This window comes from Pipistrellus hanaki, assembly GCF_964339955.1.
Source record: "Pipistrellus hanaki genome assembly, chromosome: 9".
NCBI lineage: Eukaryota > Metazoa > Chordata > Mammalia > Chiroptera > Vespertilionidae > Pipistrellus > Pipistrellus hanaki.
This window is the reverse complement of record NC_140511.1, coordinates 17,662,650-17,682,774: the sequence shown is the minus strand read 5'-3', so window position 1 is coordinate 17,682,774 and position 20,125 is coordinate 17,662,650. Positions and strand designations below refer to the sequence as shown.

At 38.8% G+C, this 20,125-nt stretch overlaps 1 protein-coding gene across 2 annotated transcripts in view; it reads right to left on the bottom strand.

Annotated features, from left to right (window-relative positions):
* Positions 1–20,125, bottom strand: part of ELMOD1 (ELMO domain containing 1) — a 68,634-nt gene that overhangs the window by 45,176 nt on the left and 3,333 nt on the right. For both annotated transcript variants that reach the window (XM_084895159.1, XM_084895160.1), the window contains exon 2: positions 1,816–1,917. In XM_084895159.1, the coding sequence (XP_084751285.1) occupies positions 1,816–1,832 (17 nt within the window). In that variant the 5' untranslated portion in view covers positions 1,833–1,917. The remainder of the gene's footprint in view (positions 1–1,815; positions 1,918–20,125) is intronic.

Sequence of the window (20,125 nt, the reverse complement as noted above, 5' to 3'; positions counted from 1 at the left end):
AGCCAAAAGCAAAAATCAACCAAGGAGGGGCAATGATTGAATTTGCTTTCATTATCAAAACCTATGATCAATGGAAATCCTCAAGTATCTTTCTTGGTGCATAACCTATTATCTTAGACTCACTTTCACATAAATAATCCATGTCAAGTAATATTTATAAAATATATATGCCAACTTAAAAGAGGAAAAAAAATGCATCAGAACACACAACTGACAGGGATGTGCTGGTTCCATTATCTTCGGAGCTCGTCTGTGTGAAATTGCAGTGGTAGAGTTTACCCACACCAGTTCTAAATCATCACATATAACGTAGTTTTAAAAAGCTATCATCTGCACCAAACACAGCGTCACACCTACTCAATTGAGCAAAAAAAAAAAAAAAAAAAAACCTGATACACACAAATGCTCCTATTTCTCCTAAAATGGCTGGTTTTGAGGCGACTCAAGTTTTTCTAAAACCAGCAAGAGCGTGAAGAAGAAATCCAGTGGCATCAATCTTGGCACAAACCTGACCACTTCTGTCGCCTCTTTCACAAAAGGAGCTCCTGATGTCTGAGCTTCCTCTCACACTACAGCTTTCTGTTAACACGATTCCACCACTAAGAGCTATTCAGGAGGGATTCATAAGTACCAGTTTCTCATAATGTGGAAGCAGATGGGTTTATTACCATGGCAACCCAAAACATGTATCAGATCAAACACTTTGCTGGCAAATCTCCTAGTGATTTTTCAAATACTGTCCTTTTCCTCGGCCGAGATAAACGGGAGAGCAGTATGCCTATCAATGCTAATGCCTTTGAACAGTTAAATAGTGACCTCCAGGGAGGTCTGCACAGTTGTAAGATCCACTGCACATCAGTCACTGCAGCAGAACGTGGTGACTCCCACACAAATCGACCTCCATGCTCCAGAAACAATGGTGCGAACAACACCAGTGGGGAAAGAAAAATCGTAAACAGCAGCCACAAAAGAATTAAATTTCCTAAAGGAAGCAAGCCTTTTCAGAGACAAGAAGTCAGAGCAAGGGACAAGCATGTGTACAGAGGTAAGCAACTGTCTCGAGGGAGAGTGTGCTTTATTTTCTAATTTTCAGAGCTAGACTGACATTACTTTGGTCATGTAATACGATGTAAAATTTCTTCAAGAATCCTATTACTGTATTGTAAATGACAGTTAATACTCTTGAAAATAATTATAGATCAAGCCTAATGGCTTTCAAAACAAACAAGATCACCCCCAAACCTACCAACATACACAGTGCTCTATACAGCAGAGTCTTCAGAGAATCAACAATTAATACAGATTTTGGTGACATCACTGAGGCAGGAAGAGCAGAAGCTTGGGATATATATAGTTTACCAAAAATGAATATTTGAAAATACCTGTAGGAATTGGCCAGCCAACCAAAATCTAAATGAAGGGATATTTAAAGTTACTTATTTCAGGAAAATGAGTGTGCACAAATTATATTGATTCTTTGACTACCAATCCCCAGACCTCAACTTGAAGGCTAACAGCATACATACCACTCTATACAGACACAAGCATCAAGGTTTCCAAAGTTCTCCCTGACCCTCACTGTTTCACTCATGCTCTCTTATCATTGCTTGTAATCTACCATGTGTAAAGGTTCTCTTTTAGCATCAATGTGCACATAGAGTTGGCAGAGGAATCTTGTGACCAAATTATTCTTAGCTGAAGCACAACGTGAGACATGGTTACTGTTATCACAAATGGTGAACAAAAATATTATCCTAATTAAAGAGGAAGTTTCTCATTTTCGAGGGCTCAATTCGGGAAACTAGAAATGCTTACCTCAGGAAGTGCTTCATGGTGCCTGTTCTGCTTATCCAGATGTTACCCAAACTGTCCTCAAGTAACTGCTTTCCAGTTGGCCTTTGTCAAAATAAGTGCCAGCTGTGGGAAGAAAAAAGATGTATTTACTATTAAGGGTGCTGGAAACCCTAACCCCCAGAGTTCTGCTTACATTAGTAAGCAGACAATATTCTATGGCACCCGGAGCACTGTCAACCCAACTGCCCATGAAGCTGTTCAATTTTATGGATGGAGATTATAGCTAAAGCCTTTTATTTTATCATTAACAATTAGCCTTTCATTTTAAGTCACTTGCTGGAGAAATTATTAGTTTCATCAGCAATCTTTGAAATAGAGTAAGCTTTTTTTCTCTATTTTGGGCATTTCTACATTTGGAAGGAGAGTATTTTTTTTTTTTTTTTTATGAAGAACCATGAAATTATCCTGATTTCCAGATGGCCAATGGTCTGAAATCTGGCAGCCCCAACCTCTCAGAAATGCAACTAAAAAATAACTAGAAGCAGCTGGTAATGCCTTTAAAATATAGGTGTTAAAGAGCCAATTACTCCAAACAAGTGAACAATATGCTCCATATTCCCCCTCCCCCATTTTTTTTTTTTTTTTTTTTTTGCACTCTGACTAGAACAGTGAGGTTTTATATTTGTCTAGCACTTTCCAGCTTATACTTTGCTTTAACAAAGTCTATAATACCAGGTTACTGGTCTTCTTCCTTCTTATAAGGAGGGCAGCAGAAGCTGCCTACAAAGTGGGATGAATCAACCTAGAGAAGGGAGAGGCTGGAGACAATAGTGGAGAGACGTTGCCGAGGAGGAGGAGTGATGAATGGAACACCAGCTGCAATGGCAACACAAGGAACTGAGTGGATGGACAAGTGGCTGAGGGAAGAGACACAACTACCTACTAGAACAGCTCAGAAATGTGGACAACTCAACCCCAAAGCCAGTCTTTTCTTTAACACATTTTCCCCCTGTAAATACTTCATGCATGCTTGGGGGGAAAGTGTACACATCAATTTAAGATTGTGGTTGCTTTTGGCGGGACAAGGAGAGGTTTAGGATCAAGGAAGAAAAACTGACCTTCAACTTGATAAGCATTTTATTTCTTAAAACATATCCCAAGCAAAATAAAGGGGGGGGGGGAACACAACTTGTGTCCTTTTTAATGTGGTGGGAATATATATTATTCTTTGTACTTTTGTGGCTTTTAAAAACGAATCCAAATTTTAACTAAAAAGCATTAGTGTCTACCCAAAGCCCAGAGTATGGTTTGTAAAATATTCTCAAAGATATGGAACCAAGGCTTCTTGGAGGAGTGGCTGAGTCTGGGGATAGGGCAGGAAATACACAAGGTGAGCCTGACATGTCTTGTTGTGCCAGAAATGAAGACTGTGCTCAAAGGGCAGACAGTGAAGGCGATGCCCAATAAACAGAGGAGCCACTGCAAGGGCCCCTGATGGCCAACACGGGGACAATGTGCGTAACGTAATAAATGTAGCATTAGATTATACCATAAAGTAAGTATCTGTGATTCCATACTGATATAAATTAATGACTGAATAAATAAGGAAATGGAGAATACTATAGATCAACCTCCTGTACAGAAGACTTCCAAATAATTTATGTAGATACTCTGCCTCAAGGAACTGGAGTAGAATTCTTAATCCCTTCAATGTTGTCTGGGCATAGGGACTTCCTGAGTATAATGTGAAAGAGGGGAATGAGTAACTTGACTGTAGAGAAACCTGACAAATACTATCTCAGGTGATCAAGGTTAACATCAGAGTGGGAAGTCATGCTGACAGAGTACATTCTTGATATGCTGGGATGAAAATGGCACTTTACCTCCATGATCTTCCTCCTCCAAACCTTTACCCCTGTCTCATCATGATAAAAACATCAGAACAGCCCTAGCTGGCTTGACTCAGTGGATAGAGCACCAGCCTGCGGACTGAAGGGTCCCAGGTTTGATTCTGGTCAAGGGCACATGCCTGGGTTTGATCCCCAGTAGGGGGTGTGCAGGAGGCAGCCGATTAATGGTTCTCTCTCATCACTGAGGTTTCTATCTCTCTCTCCTTCTTCCTTCCTCTCTGAAATCAATAAAGAAATATATTTTTAAAAATCAGTCCAACTCCTATTGATGGACATTGCACAAAATACCTAACCAGTGCTCCTTAACATTTCCAGATCATCAAAAACAGGAAAAGTCTCAGAAACTATCACAGCCAAGAGGTGGCTAAGGAGATATGATAATTAATTATAATGTGATATCCTGGATGGGATCCTGGAACAGAAAGAGTTTTTATGTAAAAACTAAGGAAATCTGAATAAGCATGGATTTTAGTTAATTCGGCATCAATATTGGCCCATTAGTTGTGACAAATGTTCATATTAACATAAGAAACCGGATGCCAACAAAGGAACATGCTGTATTATCTTTGCAACTTTTCTGAAAATCTATTCTAAAATTAAAAATGTATTCCAATATATTGATGCCTAGTAGGCTCTAGGTACAAAGTTAGCCACTAGGAATACAGGATAAACATAGGAGGCATGGGTTTCATTCTCCAGACCCTGAAGTCTTGAGGGAGGATTGTAGAGCTGCTGATACAGAGAAACAAATAGGTATTTAAACACAGTTTTACAAGTGGAAATGGGTGCTGCGGTAGTGATGCTTACCTTATGATGTAGGGGTCAGGGGGTTCCCTAGTACTACAAAGTCCTAGGAGCAAGAGAATACACATTGTGCAGAGGGAAAAATGTTCAACATGTGACCTGGTGCTTGGTAAGAGGTAAAAACAGGGATGGTAAGATATGGAAAACCAAGAGATGGTCAGATCATCTAAGACTTTATAAGCAATATTTAAGAAGTCTGAATAATAAGCAACTATTATAAAAAGTCTTCCAACTGAGATGTGAGATGATCCAATTTCTAGTTTTAAAAACGTTCTCTGCTTGAAGTTTGGAGAACAAATTGGATTATGGTAAAATCGTTGGAGGGGACATCCTTTAGAAGGTTAATATAATAGTCCAGGCAAAAACAATAATGGCAGGAGAAGGTAATTGACAGAGACAGAACTGTGATGGGTTTGAGAGATATTCAGAAAGTAAAACAAATAGAACTTTTGATAATTGATTAGGGAATAGATTGGTGAAGGAAAAGGAGGAATCAAACATTATGCCCATGTTTATCGCTAGCATAGATGGGGAGACAGTAGATTATTTTATTAAGACACAGAATTCTGGAGGAGATTTTGAGGTCTGGGTGTGTTTGGAGGTCTATGAGGGGAATTTTGAGCTTGCTGGGTCAAGTGATAGTATGGATATACCTGGATCTGAAGGTCAGGAGAAAAATTCCCATTGGAGACAAAGATTTAGGCTTCATTGGCATAGAGATGGTAATTCAAACCATAGCCCAGAAGGAAATACTAAAGAAGTAGCATATACAACATTTGTTGTACATAATACTAGATCTTTGTCGTTGGGATAATATTAAATTAGAATTGTCATACTAGAAGGCAATAAAGAATGGAATGAATTTCTGAAAGATTTTACCAATATTTAAAGGAATCTTTAAATGGTTTCATTTTAATTAAATAGAAAACCAGTTTACCTAAAAAAAAAGTTTTCACCCACAGCCTGTCAAGGCTAATTGGACCAAAGGCGCCTTGCTTATATGTCTCGCTAATTGAAAAATGTAGATACTTATTTTGGGTTAAATTCAGATTTATTGAAGTATTTTTACATAAAGTTTAGCTTTTTACTTTGGGTCAGACAGTAATTTCGGTGCCCCCCGCTTCACAGCAGGCAGGGAGAACATGAACACCGTGTGCTGTCCCTTGCCTGCACCTGCTTCTCTAGAGGGGCCTGGAACCGTGCGGACATCAGAATGGCCTGCTCTGTTTTAAATCTCTGCTGCTGTTCTACAGTGATCTGTGCCGTGCTTCCCCTCTGCACACATGCTGCTCCGGGCACCAGGGAAACCAGGGGCCTGATACAAGGCCTGGCAAATTGAGGGCTCAGGTCAGATGTGCTGAAATGAACTCTCCATAGTTTTAAGAGAAATGCACCTTTTTTTTTTTTTTTTTTTTTTTAACAACACTGATAAAACCAACTAAAAATCGCCCTACTGGGAGAAAAAACAACCACGTGGCTCTCCTTTTCAAGCAAAATAAAGAATATGATCGTTCAGCCCATGTGCACTACTTTATCTCCCTGTGTATGGGACACTGCCCTGACCTGTTCCCAAGGCAGGGATCAAATGGATGTGCTTGATGAATCAAACACCTCCCGAGATCAATGGGCCCGTCCGTGCTGTGTGCCCCTTGTACTTTTTCTTCCAGCTGTGAGGACAGGGGGAGCAGGGGAGTGGGCTGCTACTTCTGAAAACCCTTTCTGCCTGGAGCCAGTGAACTGCACTGTCTCCTCTGAGCACGAGGCCCTGATAGCTCTTTTGTCAAGTACCGCAGGATGACCCCAAGTCTTAGAAGCTGACCTATCTATTGAGCATCCCCTGGAATGAATTAGAAACTTAACTAGAGGGATAGAACTCCTTTCTGTAAAATCTTAATCCCTACACAAGATGAGAAAAGCTATTTTCTATGTAGCCCCCTTCAAATGCTAAATTATAATAGGCAAAATGCTTGTGTACTCATCGTGTTAATATGATAAATAAAAGACAACCCATGAAGTAAATTCTAGTCTACTCTTAAAATGTCCCTAATCTGGGATTATCCCCTGTCTCCCCCCCCCCCCCTTTTTTTTTTTTTCTAAAAAAATGTCTTCTAGCCCTAGCAGATTTAGCTCAATGGAGAGAGTGTTGGCCTGTGGACTGAAGGGTCTCAGGTTCGATTTTGGTCAGAGGCACATGCCTTGGTTGCAGGCTGGATCCCCAGTGGGGGGCATGCAGGAGGCAGCTGATCAATGATTCTCTCATCATTGATGTTTCTATCTCTCTCTCCCTCCCCCTTCCTCTCTGAAATCAATAAAAATATTTTATATAAAAATGTCTTACAGATAATTTTTTAAATAAAATAATTCAAAAAATGTAGTCTCAGCTTAAGGTCTTACGAATAATAGCTAATATTTACATAGTGGTTATTTTGTGCCAGGCAATATTCCATGTATGGCCTTTATTTAAAACTCACTTAACAGGCATCCCCTGAAGGGAATAAAAATTGCCTCCATTTTGTAGCTGAGAAAACTGAGCAAGCTTCCAAGGTCACACAGCTAGTACCTGGCAGAGCTGGGACCCAATCCCTCAAAGCCTGGCTTCCCAGGCAGTGCTGTTATTTCTCTCCTGTGCTGCCTCTGGAAGTCACAGGGGTAAAATTCCAAGCTGACTTAAGCTTGAAGAGAATAAATGGTACATTCAATTCAAACTAAGTTACAGAGTTGGGAATAATTGAGGCCTGGATGTACACCTGACCCTCAAAATTTAGGCGTGTTCCGGGAGTAACTGGAGGGCTCTTATCTAATAAGGGTTACTATGTCACTAAAAATTAACCTCTTTTCTTTCCCCAGCAAATGTACTAGAAATCTGAAATTTTCTAAACAGGAAAAAGTTATGGGAAGAATGGATATAACAGAGCCCCAAAATGTGGGTTTTAAATATTCTTATTGAGGTCATATTTCAAAGGAGATAAGAACCCTTGCCTCTAAAATTCTGAAATAATTAATATTAAAATATTACACGTAAATCAGGTGCTCCCTTGGGTTTAGAAAATCTAATGATACTCAAGCTCCTGGTCCACTCTGCTATTTGTGTGGTGATGTCATCCTCCCCACATTACTCCAGGGCATTAGTGTGACAGGGCCTTCGAATCAGCAGTTTCCCTCATGTGTATTTTTTTTTTCCACTTTACCTCCATATTTTAACTTTCATAATACATTACACCTTTTTTTTGTAGATAAAAATATTTGCTTACTTTTTTAAGGAAACATAAAATACAATGAGTGGCCAGATTATTATATATATTAGAGGCCTGGTGCATAAACTTGTGCATGGGTGGGGTCCGGCCAGCCTGGCCAGGGGGAGGGGACATGGGTGGTTGGCCAGCCTGCCTGCTGGTCAAACTCCTGGTAGAGGGGACAATTTGCATATTAGCCTTTTATTATATAGGATATACACTGAGTGGCCAGATTCTTATGCATTCAGAGATCATAATAATCTGGCCACTCAGTGTATATCTAATGGTTGGTAGAATATTTCAAATTTACCTAGAAGACATATACTAGCTTGAATGAGTTTTCTTGAATTAATTGAAAACAAAATAAATTCTACTTTCTCTTAGATTTCCCTGAATGCTTCTTTTTTTACCCTTTTCAAGAGAGAGATCATTTATTTTAGCAACAAAATTACAGTCACATCTTAGCAAACACAAGTATAGGAGTAAAAAGTGAAAGTTGTAGTAATCAATCCTAAAATGAATTACTCTCATTCTAATGGGACAATTAACACCAGGAAATTCTCCTTGTGGCTTTTTCTTGCCTAAGATACGAATAGCATTCATCTTGGGAAAATAGGTCTGGATATCAGTTGTCTCTTCCACTTGCCTGACAGTATTTGTATTTTGGACCAATCCTGTTCTTGGTGCATTCACATGAACTAATGGCCCTCATATGTCAGCCACACTGGAAGAAAGGTGGATCGTATAGTCTGCTAGTTATGAGTAGAGATCCTAATTGCTTCTTGTTGTCATTGTTTTCTTTTCATGCTATAACATCACAAGGGGGGGGGGGGAGCAATCAAATGGGTCAACCTCAAAATACAACTTAGTGTAATTAATGATCACCAAAAGATGAAAACACTTCCCACTCTCCTTCCTCTGAATCTAGGTTAAGAAGTAAAAGTTTGAGGAACATTTTTTTTTTTAGCAGTAACGAAAAAATAAAAGGTTTCACTTAGCCGTTCTGGGAGGGGAGCACACACACAGCTATACTCTGCAGGTGATGAATTCATGATCAGCAATATCAAAATTATTTGCCATCAATTTCATTTCCTCAGGTGAAAGAATAAAGAAAAGAATGATATGTGGAACCATAAGATCCATAAATAGTAATTTTTATAGTTTTCTCCTAAAAATCAGATTGATCCAAAGCTGCTTTGGGTACCAGAAGAAATTGGTTCAATTCCATTTATTCTGTGTCTTTATTATACTATGTCACTTTAAGTAGTTTCTAAAGACAATTGAGAAAATTTCTTGATAACAATAAGCTCCAAATTAATTATCTCAACCTACGTGGAAATTTCAGTTTGCCTTTTCAATGGTCTCACGGTATGCCCTTATGCCCTGCTAGCGTCTAATGAAATCGTGATGATGACATTCCTCAGTCAGGCAGGTAGAGATCTGGGACTGCTGGAGAAACAGATACACGAGTCTCTTTTTTTCAGCTGTGGCTACTTTAGGTGGAGAAGGTAAAATGGAGGAGAAAGGCAACTATGCTGATAGACACCAAAACTCACAAATAACTGAAGCCAAGGTGATTTAAGATGAGATTAATTCAGTTTACAGCTCTTTATTATGCTCTGCATGTATGCATGCCTGTGGATGGTTTTCAAGAAATTAGAGAAAGTTCTCTAAAATAAGCCTGACCTCTCATCAGGCTGCACGTCTCTGTGGGAACACCAGGCCAGGGCACAGGTGGCTTGTGGATAAGGAGTGGCTAGTAATCACCTGCCAGGGACTGAGCCCTGGCTGTGTTGGCTCACAAAATAACACAAGGAGGTCAGCTTTCTCAAATCGGCTGGGCCAAGTAGCAGATTCAAATTAAGCGTATCAGTAAATCTGAATGAGCGAATTCAGATAATGGTTAACTATGCACATGCTTCATGTTTTGTCAGGCCCTAGGGAACACAGTGTCAGTATAAGGAAAACCTAAACAGATTAGGGACTCAGTCTTCAAAGGACATAATACAATCAAACTCACCACAAGACATGACAGGGATGAATGGGAGGGGAGAGAAGAAAAGGAATGAAAAATTTCTAAGACTTTTATTTTTATTTTTCTCTCTGCAAATACCTTTTATTTTTTTCCTTTTTTCAACATTATTTTTTTCTTTATTGATTAAGTTACTATATATGTGTCCTTACAGCCCCATTGCCCACCCCCCCACTCATGTCTTCACCCCCCTGTTGTCTGTGTCCATTGGTTAGTCTTATATGCATGCATACAAGTCCTTTGGTTGATCTCTCTCCCTTACCCCATCCTAAGAAACTAGAAACACCAATCAGGATATATGCACACCTGTGTTCATAGCGACACAATTTACCATAGCTAAGATTTGGAAATGGCCTAAGAGCCCATCAGCAGATGAGTGGATTAAAAACCTGTGGTATATCTACACAATGGAATAGTACACTGCGGTAAAAAAGAAGAAATTCTTACCATTTGGATAAATGGAACTGGAGAACATTATGCTAAGCAAAATAAGCCAGGAAGAGAAAGATAAATATCATGTGATCTCACTCATTTGTGGAATATAATGAACAACATAAACTGATGAACAAAAACAGATCCAGAGACAGAGAAGCATTGATCAGACTGTCAAGCCTCAGAGGGAAGGTAAGGGAGGGTGAGAGTAAGGGGGAGAGATCAATCTAAGACTTTTTATGAACATTTGAAGCATGTATAAAATGTAGTTTGACTTTACAAAGCAGTGATTTTCAACCAGTGTGCTGCAAGAATTTTTAAAATATGCAATACCTGATTATTTAGTCAGGGGCATTGACCTTTTTCATCTTAGATTGTCAAATAAAAAAATAACAACAGCCAACACAATAGCCTCCCAGTATGAATGAATAAAAATTACACCTATTTTTTTTTTTTTGGTGTGATGCAGAATTTTTAGTAATAGTTTAGGCATCCCATAAGATGAAACAGGTTAAAAATTGCTGTCATACAGGTATGCACATGAGGGGAGAGAACAAACAATATGTAAATGTACCACTCCAGAGAAATGAAAAATCTTTCAAATTATGAATTTACATTTCACACATGCTATCCAGCATGTCATAGCAGAGGTATAATGACCATGTATAACAATCTCCCTTAGGCCACATTCTAGAACTTTCCCTTCTTTTTTCTCTGGGATTAGTTTGAACAATGCTTTGTTGATAGTCACTATAAAAACTAAGGAGGTTTCTCACCCCCCTTCTTCAAGAATAAAACATTCATCCGGTGTTTATTTATTTATTTTTATTAATAGCAATGGAGGTCCATGCCTGCCCCAGAATTCAGGGCTGCCTGCAAATCTATTTATGATGTCCTTTAGAAGTACCATGGTTTTCTGCCTTCCACTGTATTTGCCTGCATATGCGTATGGTTTTCATGGAGGGAGCAAATGGGAGAATAAGACTGTTGAAATTTATCTTTATAAAAGATTAAGGAAATTTCAAAATCTAAATATTAATACATTTTCCACAAAAATCCTCAATCTAGATTTTGTACTTTCTCAATGATGACATTTAGTTTAAAAGAATGGTAAACTTGCATTTGCATAAGCATTAAATGGACATGGTTTTACCAATCTAAACTGAAACTTTCTGCAAAATTTTCACTTTCATGGAATCATAACAGTGAGGTCATCTATCTAAACACATTTGCCAGGAATGTCCAAGAAAATTGGTGCAATTCTAGGGGGATGGATGCAGACAGGGGACCTTGATCCTAAGGTAACTGCTGCCCCTGACCTTACAGATGAGAATATAGCATTCATTTATGAACAGTAGACCTTTTAGGTCAGGCTTCTGCAACAACTCATGCTAAACAAACAAAAATATTTTTAACCTGAGTGAATATTATTTTATTCTTTCCAATGGTATTTCATCAGTGCCATCAATGCTAAAATGTACCATGTAAGTCATGTGCCCTTAAAGTAGAGTAAAATGTTGCTAATTAAGCTAAGATGCATCCTGTTTCAGCAATGTAAAAAAAAGGAACTTAGAATCAGTGAAATATAGTAAGAATTAAGCCTATTTGTTTCCAAATTCTAGGCTATGCTGTTTCTGTAGAAGAATCCAGTGGTTGGTGACAAAGAGATTTCTTTTCCTACTCAACATTCAAGTTAAGCCAAGTTAATAAAGTAATTCCATGATATGTTAAAGGTTGATTTCATTTGATTAATTCATGTCCTTCTTAGCAGATCCTCCCAACTGCTTACTGGATAGTCTCTGGACTCTGGTTCCCTTCCCTTGTCACAATGTCTCCATTATACACACAACATACACAATTCACACACACGCACATTCTCACACATCACAGGGTTCAAGACAACTTCCTTATACTTCAAAGACAGCTCTAACCAAAAACAGCTCAGGCTTGGTAAGTACTCCTTATCTATACAACAGTGTGTATGAAAATGCTTGGTTGATGGCAGACAGGGTCTAGTCCAAGCTGCATTTTCCTGTCCTTTTTTGATGTGATTTCATGTGATACTGCTTCTGGAAAGGCCCATTTTTTGCTTCCATGATCTCATGTTCTGGTTTTTCATCTCTCTCCCACTCTTCCTCTGCCTGCCTTTTAAGTGTAGTTGTGCTGCAGCATTCCACTGTCAATCCTTTTCTTTCTCCACACCTCTCCTAAGTGAATTTCTCTCTTGGGTCACTCTAGCTCAATCGTTTCTAACAAATGACTTGTCCATGGTTAGACATCCAGTTGGTAGGAAAAGACCTCAGCTAGTCAATAAACATGCATTGTGCACTTATTATGTTTCTAGGCACTGGAGACACACAATAAGTAAGACATAGTCTTTGCTCTCAATGAGTGGGGGATCTTGAAGATCTATTACATGGAATCCTAATGCCATTCTGAAGCCAGTGTAGATGATCTGAGCCGTCTCAAATGATAACACATTTCAGCCATGTCACACTGAACCATACTGGTTCATGGCATGTCACAGATTTATGGACTCTTCACAGATATGTTACAACATTTTGATTACTGGTTGTATGAAACTCTCTTTTTTTTTTTTTTTTACAACTGGGAATAAATATTATTTTTAATAGTATGTGTCAAGTGGAATAGTTTGCTCAAAAGGTCATATAATTAGGTTATACAAGAAACACTTGTATAATGGATCCCAATATTCAATAATTATCAACTCATGACCAGTGCTGTTTGATTTCTAATCAGATAGCCTATCCATTATACTCATTCTATTTACTTTTGTATATATTTGAAAATTTTCAAATAAAAAAGTTACCAAAAACTTGTGCCATCCACAAGTTTGATAATCACAGTAAGCTTAATAGGCATTTTTATGGACAAGCAAGGCCATGATGATCAGCATTTGAATTTGTTCATAACAGGAGTTAGAGGTAAATCTATTGCCGTTCAACAGCTTTATTGTTAACAACAACAACGAACAAGTATTTAGCATTTAATCCACACTATTTCCGTGATTGCCTTAGTTCTCTTAGGATCTTTTTAAAGTCTCTACTCCAGTATAATATTAGGCACTGTCATTTTTTAATAATTACTTGCCAAGATTTTTTCTAACTGGTAAAAAAAAATGTAATGGTGTATATCAGTGAAATCTTAGATTTGGTGAAAGATGTTAGACAGGTTGAGGAGAAAAAGGTGTTAATTAAAACATGACACACTCTAACAGTGTGTTCTAATATCATAAATGTTAAAATGAAAAAACTTGTCTCTTGAAATGGGTGAAAGTCAGCATTTTCTCCAAATGTATCCTTTCTTATTCCAACCCTTCCTCCCTACACTAAATCAATCTTTACAATCAGGAAATCCCCATAAGGATATCTGCCTACCCCTGTTGGCCAGTAGTATTCCTACCTCCTCCTCCTTGTCCCCATAAGTACTAATTTGAAAACACCAGCTTTGTGTGCGTGTCCTGTCCAGTGCCAAGCAGAGTGACTTGTTCCAGAAACACTCAGAAGTTGGATCAACATGTCCTTTTGTGCCTTTCTAAGTGTTTTCTTCTCAATGGTTCCTAGTGACCAACATGCCAATGGGAGCATGGATTTCCACTATGTACCAGTCAGAGTTTATTACTGGAAAACAAAACACAAAACCAACCCCTCATACCCCCGCCCCCACCCCCGAAACTAGCTATGCCTGCCGATGTAAGCAGAAATAAACTTTGTTGTAAAGGTTACTCACAGAATCTCCAGGAGGCCTGGAAAACTGGGTTTAGAGCTTAAGGAGCCCCAAAGTAACTCTTGGAATGACACAGAGCTGGTCCTGTATCGACACCTCTCCTGCCGCCACCAGGTCCAGGCTCTGGAGCTGGCCCAGCACTGGTCAAAGGGGCGTTGCTGACTGGAATATCTGAGGCAGAGTCTGGGGCATGGGCCCATGCCTATGATACAAGGATGTCTGGGCATGAAAGCACCTGGCAATTTTATAGAGGGGAGTGGGCTCTGCCTCATAATGTGGGAGACCCTCCAACATGGGCAAGGGGTTCAGATGGCAGTGCTCAAAAGGAATGCCAGGTGTCCACTTAGTACTATAAACAAATACATTTGAAAGCCCAAGGGCAGAGTAATAGGGCACACAGAGGGTGCACAGAGTGAACGCTTCTGCCTTTCATCTTTGTCTGATTTGATTAGGTGTACTATGAAATTTTATTTTAGAACCTGGACACATGTCTATTTTATTGCTATTCAAAATACTTATAGTTTTGAATTAAGAATTTCAAGCATAATCTTAGATAGTTAAAGAATATAAGCCAGTCAGAGAAAGACAAGTATCATATGATCTCACTTATATGTGGGATCCAAAGAATAAGATAAACTGATGAACAAAATAGACCCAGAGACAATGAAGCATGGAATAGATTGACATATTTCAGAGGGAAGGTGGGGGGGGGGGGGAAATAGCAAGAGATTAACCAAAGAATTTATATGCTAACTAGAGGCTCAATGCACAAAATTCATGGAAGAGTAGGCCTTCCTTCCCCTGGCTGCTGCCGGCACAGGCTTCCCTCTGGTACCCGGGACCTGGGCCTCCATTGTAGCCCCAGCTTTGTCCAAAAGGTCATCCAGAAGGACGTCTGGTCTAATTAATATATAATGCTTTTATTATTATAGATAAGCATAACCCATGGACAGAGACTATAATAGTTAGTGAAGGGATGGGAGTGGGTTAGAGAGAGTCAATGGGGGAAAAAGGGGACATCTGTAATACTTTCAGCAATAAAGGTAAACTTTTTAAAAAAGGAATACCTGGCTATTTAATTCAACCTAAGGGTGGTCACAGAATAGATGAAGTTATTTTATTAATTATTATTATTTTTTAAAAATCCTCACCCGAGGATATTTTTCCATTGATTTTTAGAGAGTGAAAGAGAGAGGGAAGAACAGAGAGAAATATCGATGTGAGAGAAACACATCGATTGGTTGCCTCCTGCACAAGCCCTGACCAGGGCCCAGACCAGGGAGGAGCCTGCAACTGAGGTACATGTCCTCGACCGGAATCGAACCCAGGACAGTTTGGTCCACAGGCTGCTGCTCTATCCACTGAGCCAAACTGGCTAGGACTAGATACATTTATTTTAATTAATATTATTAATTTATTTTAATTAATATTATTAAATATTAATATTCATAATTTAATTACTATTTAATTAAATATTAAATGTTAATATTTAATATAATATAATCTTTAATATAAATACTCTGATCAAGGAATTTATTTATAAATAAAAGAAAGGATGTAAAATAATTATTTGTTACATAAATGTTACTAAGGTGAATTGCACATAAGCAGATTTATGTATACCAGGAACTCAATTGAAATTGTATAATCAGATTTAGGAGGCTTTTCTCCTTAAAGTTCTCACCAGAGGACATTTTCCCCATTGATTTTTTAGAAAGAATGGGAGGAAGGAAGAGGAGAAGGGAGAGAGGAAGAGCGAGAGAAAGATGAGAGAGATACATTGATGGTCGCCTCCTGAGGTCAGCAATTGAACTTGCAACCCAGGTACATGCCCTTGATCAGGAATCGAATGTGCCACCCTTCAGTGTGTGGGACAATGCTCTAACCACTGAGTACACTGGCTAGGGCTAGGAGGTATTTTTAAGATCATAGGCACCAAATTCCTACCCAATAACAGTATTCCTTCTTATTATATTCTTGATAGGTGGCCCAAAATGCACCACTGTCAATTCAGTGTGTTATGTGGTCTGTTTCTGAGCTTTTTGATATGGACTCTATTCATCTACGAATCCAACCTAAGCTAGTGTTGATTTCTTCTGTACAGTTGGTTAGTACTCAAGCAAACTAAAATTATTATTTACAGTTTACACTGTTAAGCTAGGCTGCCACTCCCTGTCATTTGGGCAACTGATTGTAGATTCTAAACAAAGTCAACATCTATTCTTTTTTAAATATAATCTTAGTTTTGGCCCTTGCTTCGGGCTAAGGGATATCAAGTTTAATCCTGATTGCCATCCAAATTCACTACTGCTTTGAGCTTTGCATTATCAATAAACCTGATATATGTATGAACTAAGTGCATCTGTATTGTTAATAAAATTGTAGAAATGTTAGGGTGGAGGGAAGAGCTATGAAGCAGGGCAACAGAAACCACCTTCTATGTTGGCTCCCACACCTTTGAACATTCTGTGGGTACAGCTGATCAGTCCAGATATTACAGCATGTCCCAGACCTCCGTTTTTCAACTTACACAGGAGTCAACTTGATAGATGTGTCCCCAGGATTGTATAGATGTAAAAATTTGATGAGTCTGACTCTATTTTAAATACCCTAGGTTATTATACTTTAATGGAGAAACTTTTGTTACAATACAGAACTCTTTAGTAAATACCATAACCCAATTCTTCTATTTTGTAAATCTTGACTTTCATATACTGGTTTCACATATTGGGCTACAAACACAATATACATGAGACATAATATGAAAATAAAAATTCTATGCTAGGTATTTTAATATAGTCTTTTAAAATTATAACTAATGATGTACATAATATATATTTAATTAAAACAGCTTTGATTAAACTTGATATCCCTTTAATCATACATTTTATTTAAATCCACTTAAGTAAAATGTATGATTAAACTTTTTGATTGAAAACATTTGCCTTAAGTTTCTTTATAACTTAAATGGATCCTAAGACCAAAGAAAATCTGAAATTAAAATCTAAATGATCTATTGGATTATACAATCTTCATAAAATCTGAGTTCCAAATTCTGCAGGGTAGAATGTTCTTATTCCACCTCTAAAGGGGAAAGGAAGAAATGTACTTGCATGGTGAATACATTCCAGAGATTGTTTCACACTTAAAATATTCATCATGCCAATTTGGAGATATAAAAATTAGGGAACAGAGTTTATGATGTCATTGATGATATTTGCTAAACCAAAAAACAGCTGTGGGAGAATAAATTATTGGTTTCACCATGAATGATGGCTTCAAAGCACACGGCAGCTTTTAACCATGTACTTGTATAAGGGAAAGAGGAAGGAGAGTTACAGCAGCTGAAATAAGCTCTTATATCAACATTCTAATTAACCAAGACCTAATCCCAATAATTACAATGGAAACTATATTTAAAAGCTATGTAAAAACCTTTGAATATGCAGGCATTAGCTTGCTTGAGACTGATATTTAAAAGAGTTACTGAGCTCTCCTTAAGCATTTACAACAATCATCTGGCTTTGTACTAAAAAGGGGGGGGGGGGAAGCAATATAGTAACTTGTAAATTGTTTCTATGGCATCTGAAACATCATGGAGAGCACACACAGACAATATACAAATTGCCTAATTACATTGAGAATGAAGTTATTTATCCCTTAGAACAGTAGGAATACCAATTAATTTTATAGACAAAGAGGATTGGATTTGGCACAATATTCTTTTCTCAAATGTGCCTATCTTCCATTTTTATAACACAGAGACTGAGGTTTAATAAAACTTGCTCATGGTTAGCATATGTGAGCTAAAGGGTTAAAAGCTCCTGGAATGGGAAAACATACTGTGTTTGGATTCTTTAAATTCGGGGTATTTACTGAGGACTTAGAATGTGAATTAAGCACTCAATTTTAGTTAAAGCTCTCTCTGGGCGATAGTCTGTAAGCTGTTGTTAAAGATCACTGCAGTAAGCCTTTCTTTAATAAGCCATATCCAGGTGAAATCTCACTAAAACTAAAACCTACAGTGTAATTGCCTTGAATTTTTAGTAACTTCAACATGTTAATACATTTTTTTCTCTCATATACTACCAAAATTATATATACTACCAGAATTACAAGGCAGGACATGTTTGGCAGACACTATAAAGACAGTGTAACTACCTGAAATAGAACTGTTTCCTTCTCTCTTTTGAAGGATAATAATTTGATGAGAGAAACCCTAATTAACTACTTCATTATACATTTTAGCAGAGTAATTTTCATGGCTTTAAGCATTTATTGTAAAACATGAAGCAGAAATTTAACCGTACATATAAACACCCAACTGTATGAGTTTCTCCTGAAGATGATCCCAAGATAACAAGGTTTGTGGACAGAAGCACAATCTAGAATGGCATTCTGTTTTCGTTTGCTTGAGATTGGCATACTGGAATCTTCAAGAAACCAGGACTGTTCTCTATAAGGACTGCACTGGTTTGATCTTCAACTCTCCTGTGAACTTCCTATGCTGACCAGCAGTGAAAGGATCTGCTGGGTCTTCAAAGATACAAATGTAAGTAGTGTGCAATTTTTTTTTTTTTTTTTTGGAATTAATTGCATTTGGAGCATTCTGAGTAAGTACTCTGTGGTACTACAAGCATATGGTCATTTTCACACAGTGCTATTTCTGTAAAGTCTCATTATTTCCATCTTCAGAATCTGCTTCCTTAAGGATAGCTGGACCATCGAAGGTGATTGCAATTTAACATCTTTTTCTACTTGAAGAAATAGGTTTGCTAAAACCAAAACTTCTGCTCTTCTTATTTCAGAAATTTGTGCCAGAAGCAACTGTATGTTGATCAGCACCTCAAACATTACACTAACCATCTACTTTTATATAAAAACTAGTAACCCAGTACACAAAATCCATGCATGGGGGAGGGCAATTTCCCTCAGCCCAGCCTGCACCCTCTCCAATTGGGGACCCCTTGGGGGATTGAGCCTAAACTGGCAGTCAGATATCCCTCTTGCAATCTGGGACTGCTGGCTCCTAACTGCTCACCTGCCTGCCTGCCTGCATGCCTGCCCCTAAATGCTTCTGCCTGTCTGCCTGATTGCCCCTAACTGCCTCTTCCTGCCTGCCTTATCGCCCCCAACTGCCCTCTCCTGCTGGCCTGATCTCACCCCCAACTGCCCTCTCCTGCTGGCCTGATCTCACCCCCAACTGCCTTCCCCTGCTGGCCTGATCACCCCTAACTGCCTCTGCCTGCCTGATTGTCCCTAACTTCTCTGCCTGCCTTATCGCCCCCAACTTCCCTCCCCTGCTGGCCTGATCACCCCTAACTGCCTCTGCTTCTGCCTCAGCCCCCACCACCATGGCTTTGTCTGGAAGGAAGTCAGATATCCGAAAGATGGCCAGTTGACCTGGTCTAATTAGCATATTACTCTTTTATTAGTATAGATAGATTATATAGGATAGGATTATTTAAATGGAGGGGACCCCTTTTTCAGCAGAAGGAGATGCTCTTGGCAGACAAAAATACATAATCTCTATATCTGAACTGATAGCCAGCTCTATGTACTACACTGCCAAACCAGTCATTAAAAAAATTGAACTGCTTTCTTACACCTTACATCAAATAGCTGTTGCCCTTAAAACCCCTCCTCATTCCCTACCTTAGGTTCTGCCTTTGCAGTTCACCCAGATTAAATTCTGACTGGTTGGTTTCTATGCTAGTCAGCATTAGAAGCTCCGCTTCCTAGGCAGCCATTGGCTCTTTGCAGTTAACCCAGATTTGGTTCTGATTGGTCAGTTTCTATGTCAGTCAGAGTCTCTGGGCCTATCTCTGGGCCTGATCAGAGAGGCAGGGCTGATCAGCAGTCCCCACTGAGGCCTGAAGAGCAAGAGAGAGGCAAGGGATGATCAACTGCTGCCATGGAGGCTGCAGATCAGACCCGATCTCTCTCTCCAGATTTCCCTCCAGGCCTGATCCCTAGTCCCCACGGCAGACAGTGCTGGGTCACCACGGCAACCCAGCACTGACTGCAGAACTGACTTCTGGTATTTGGTCAAGCCTTGGTCATTACGGATCCTGGGTTTTTATATATTAGGATAGTAAGACTTTCAAATATATATTCCAGTATTGTTTGACCTTTTACCTAAAGGAACCAGGATGGCAACAGAATGGTAAAGG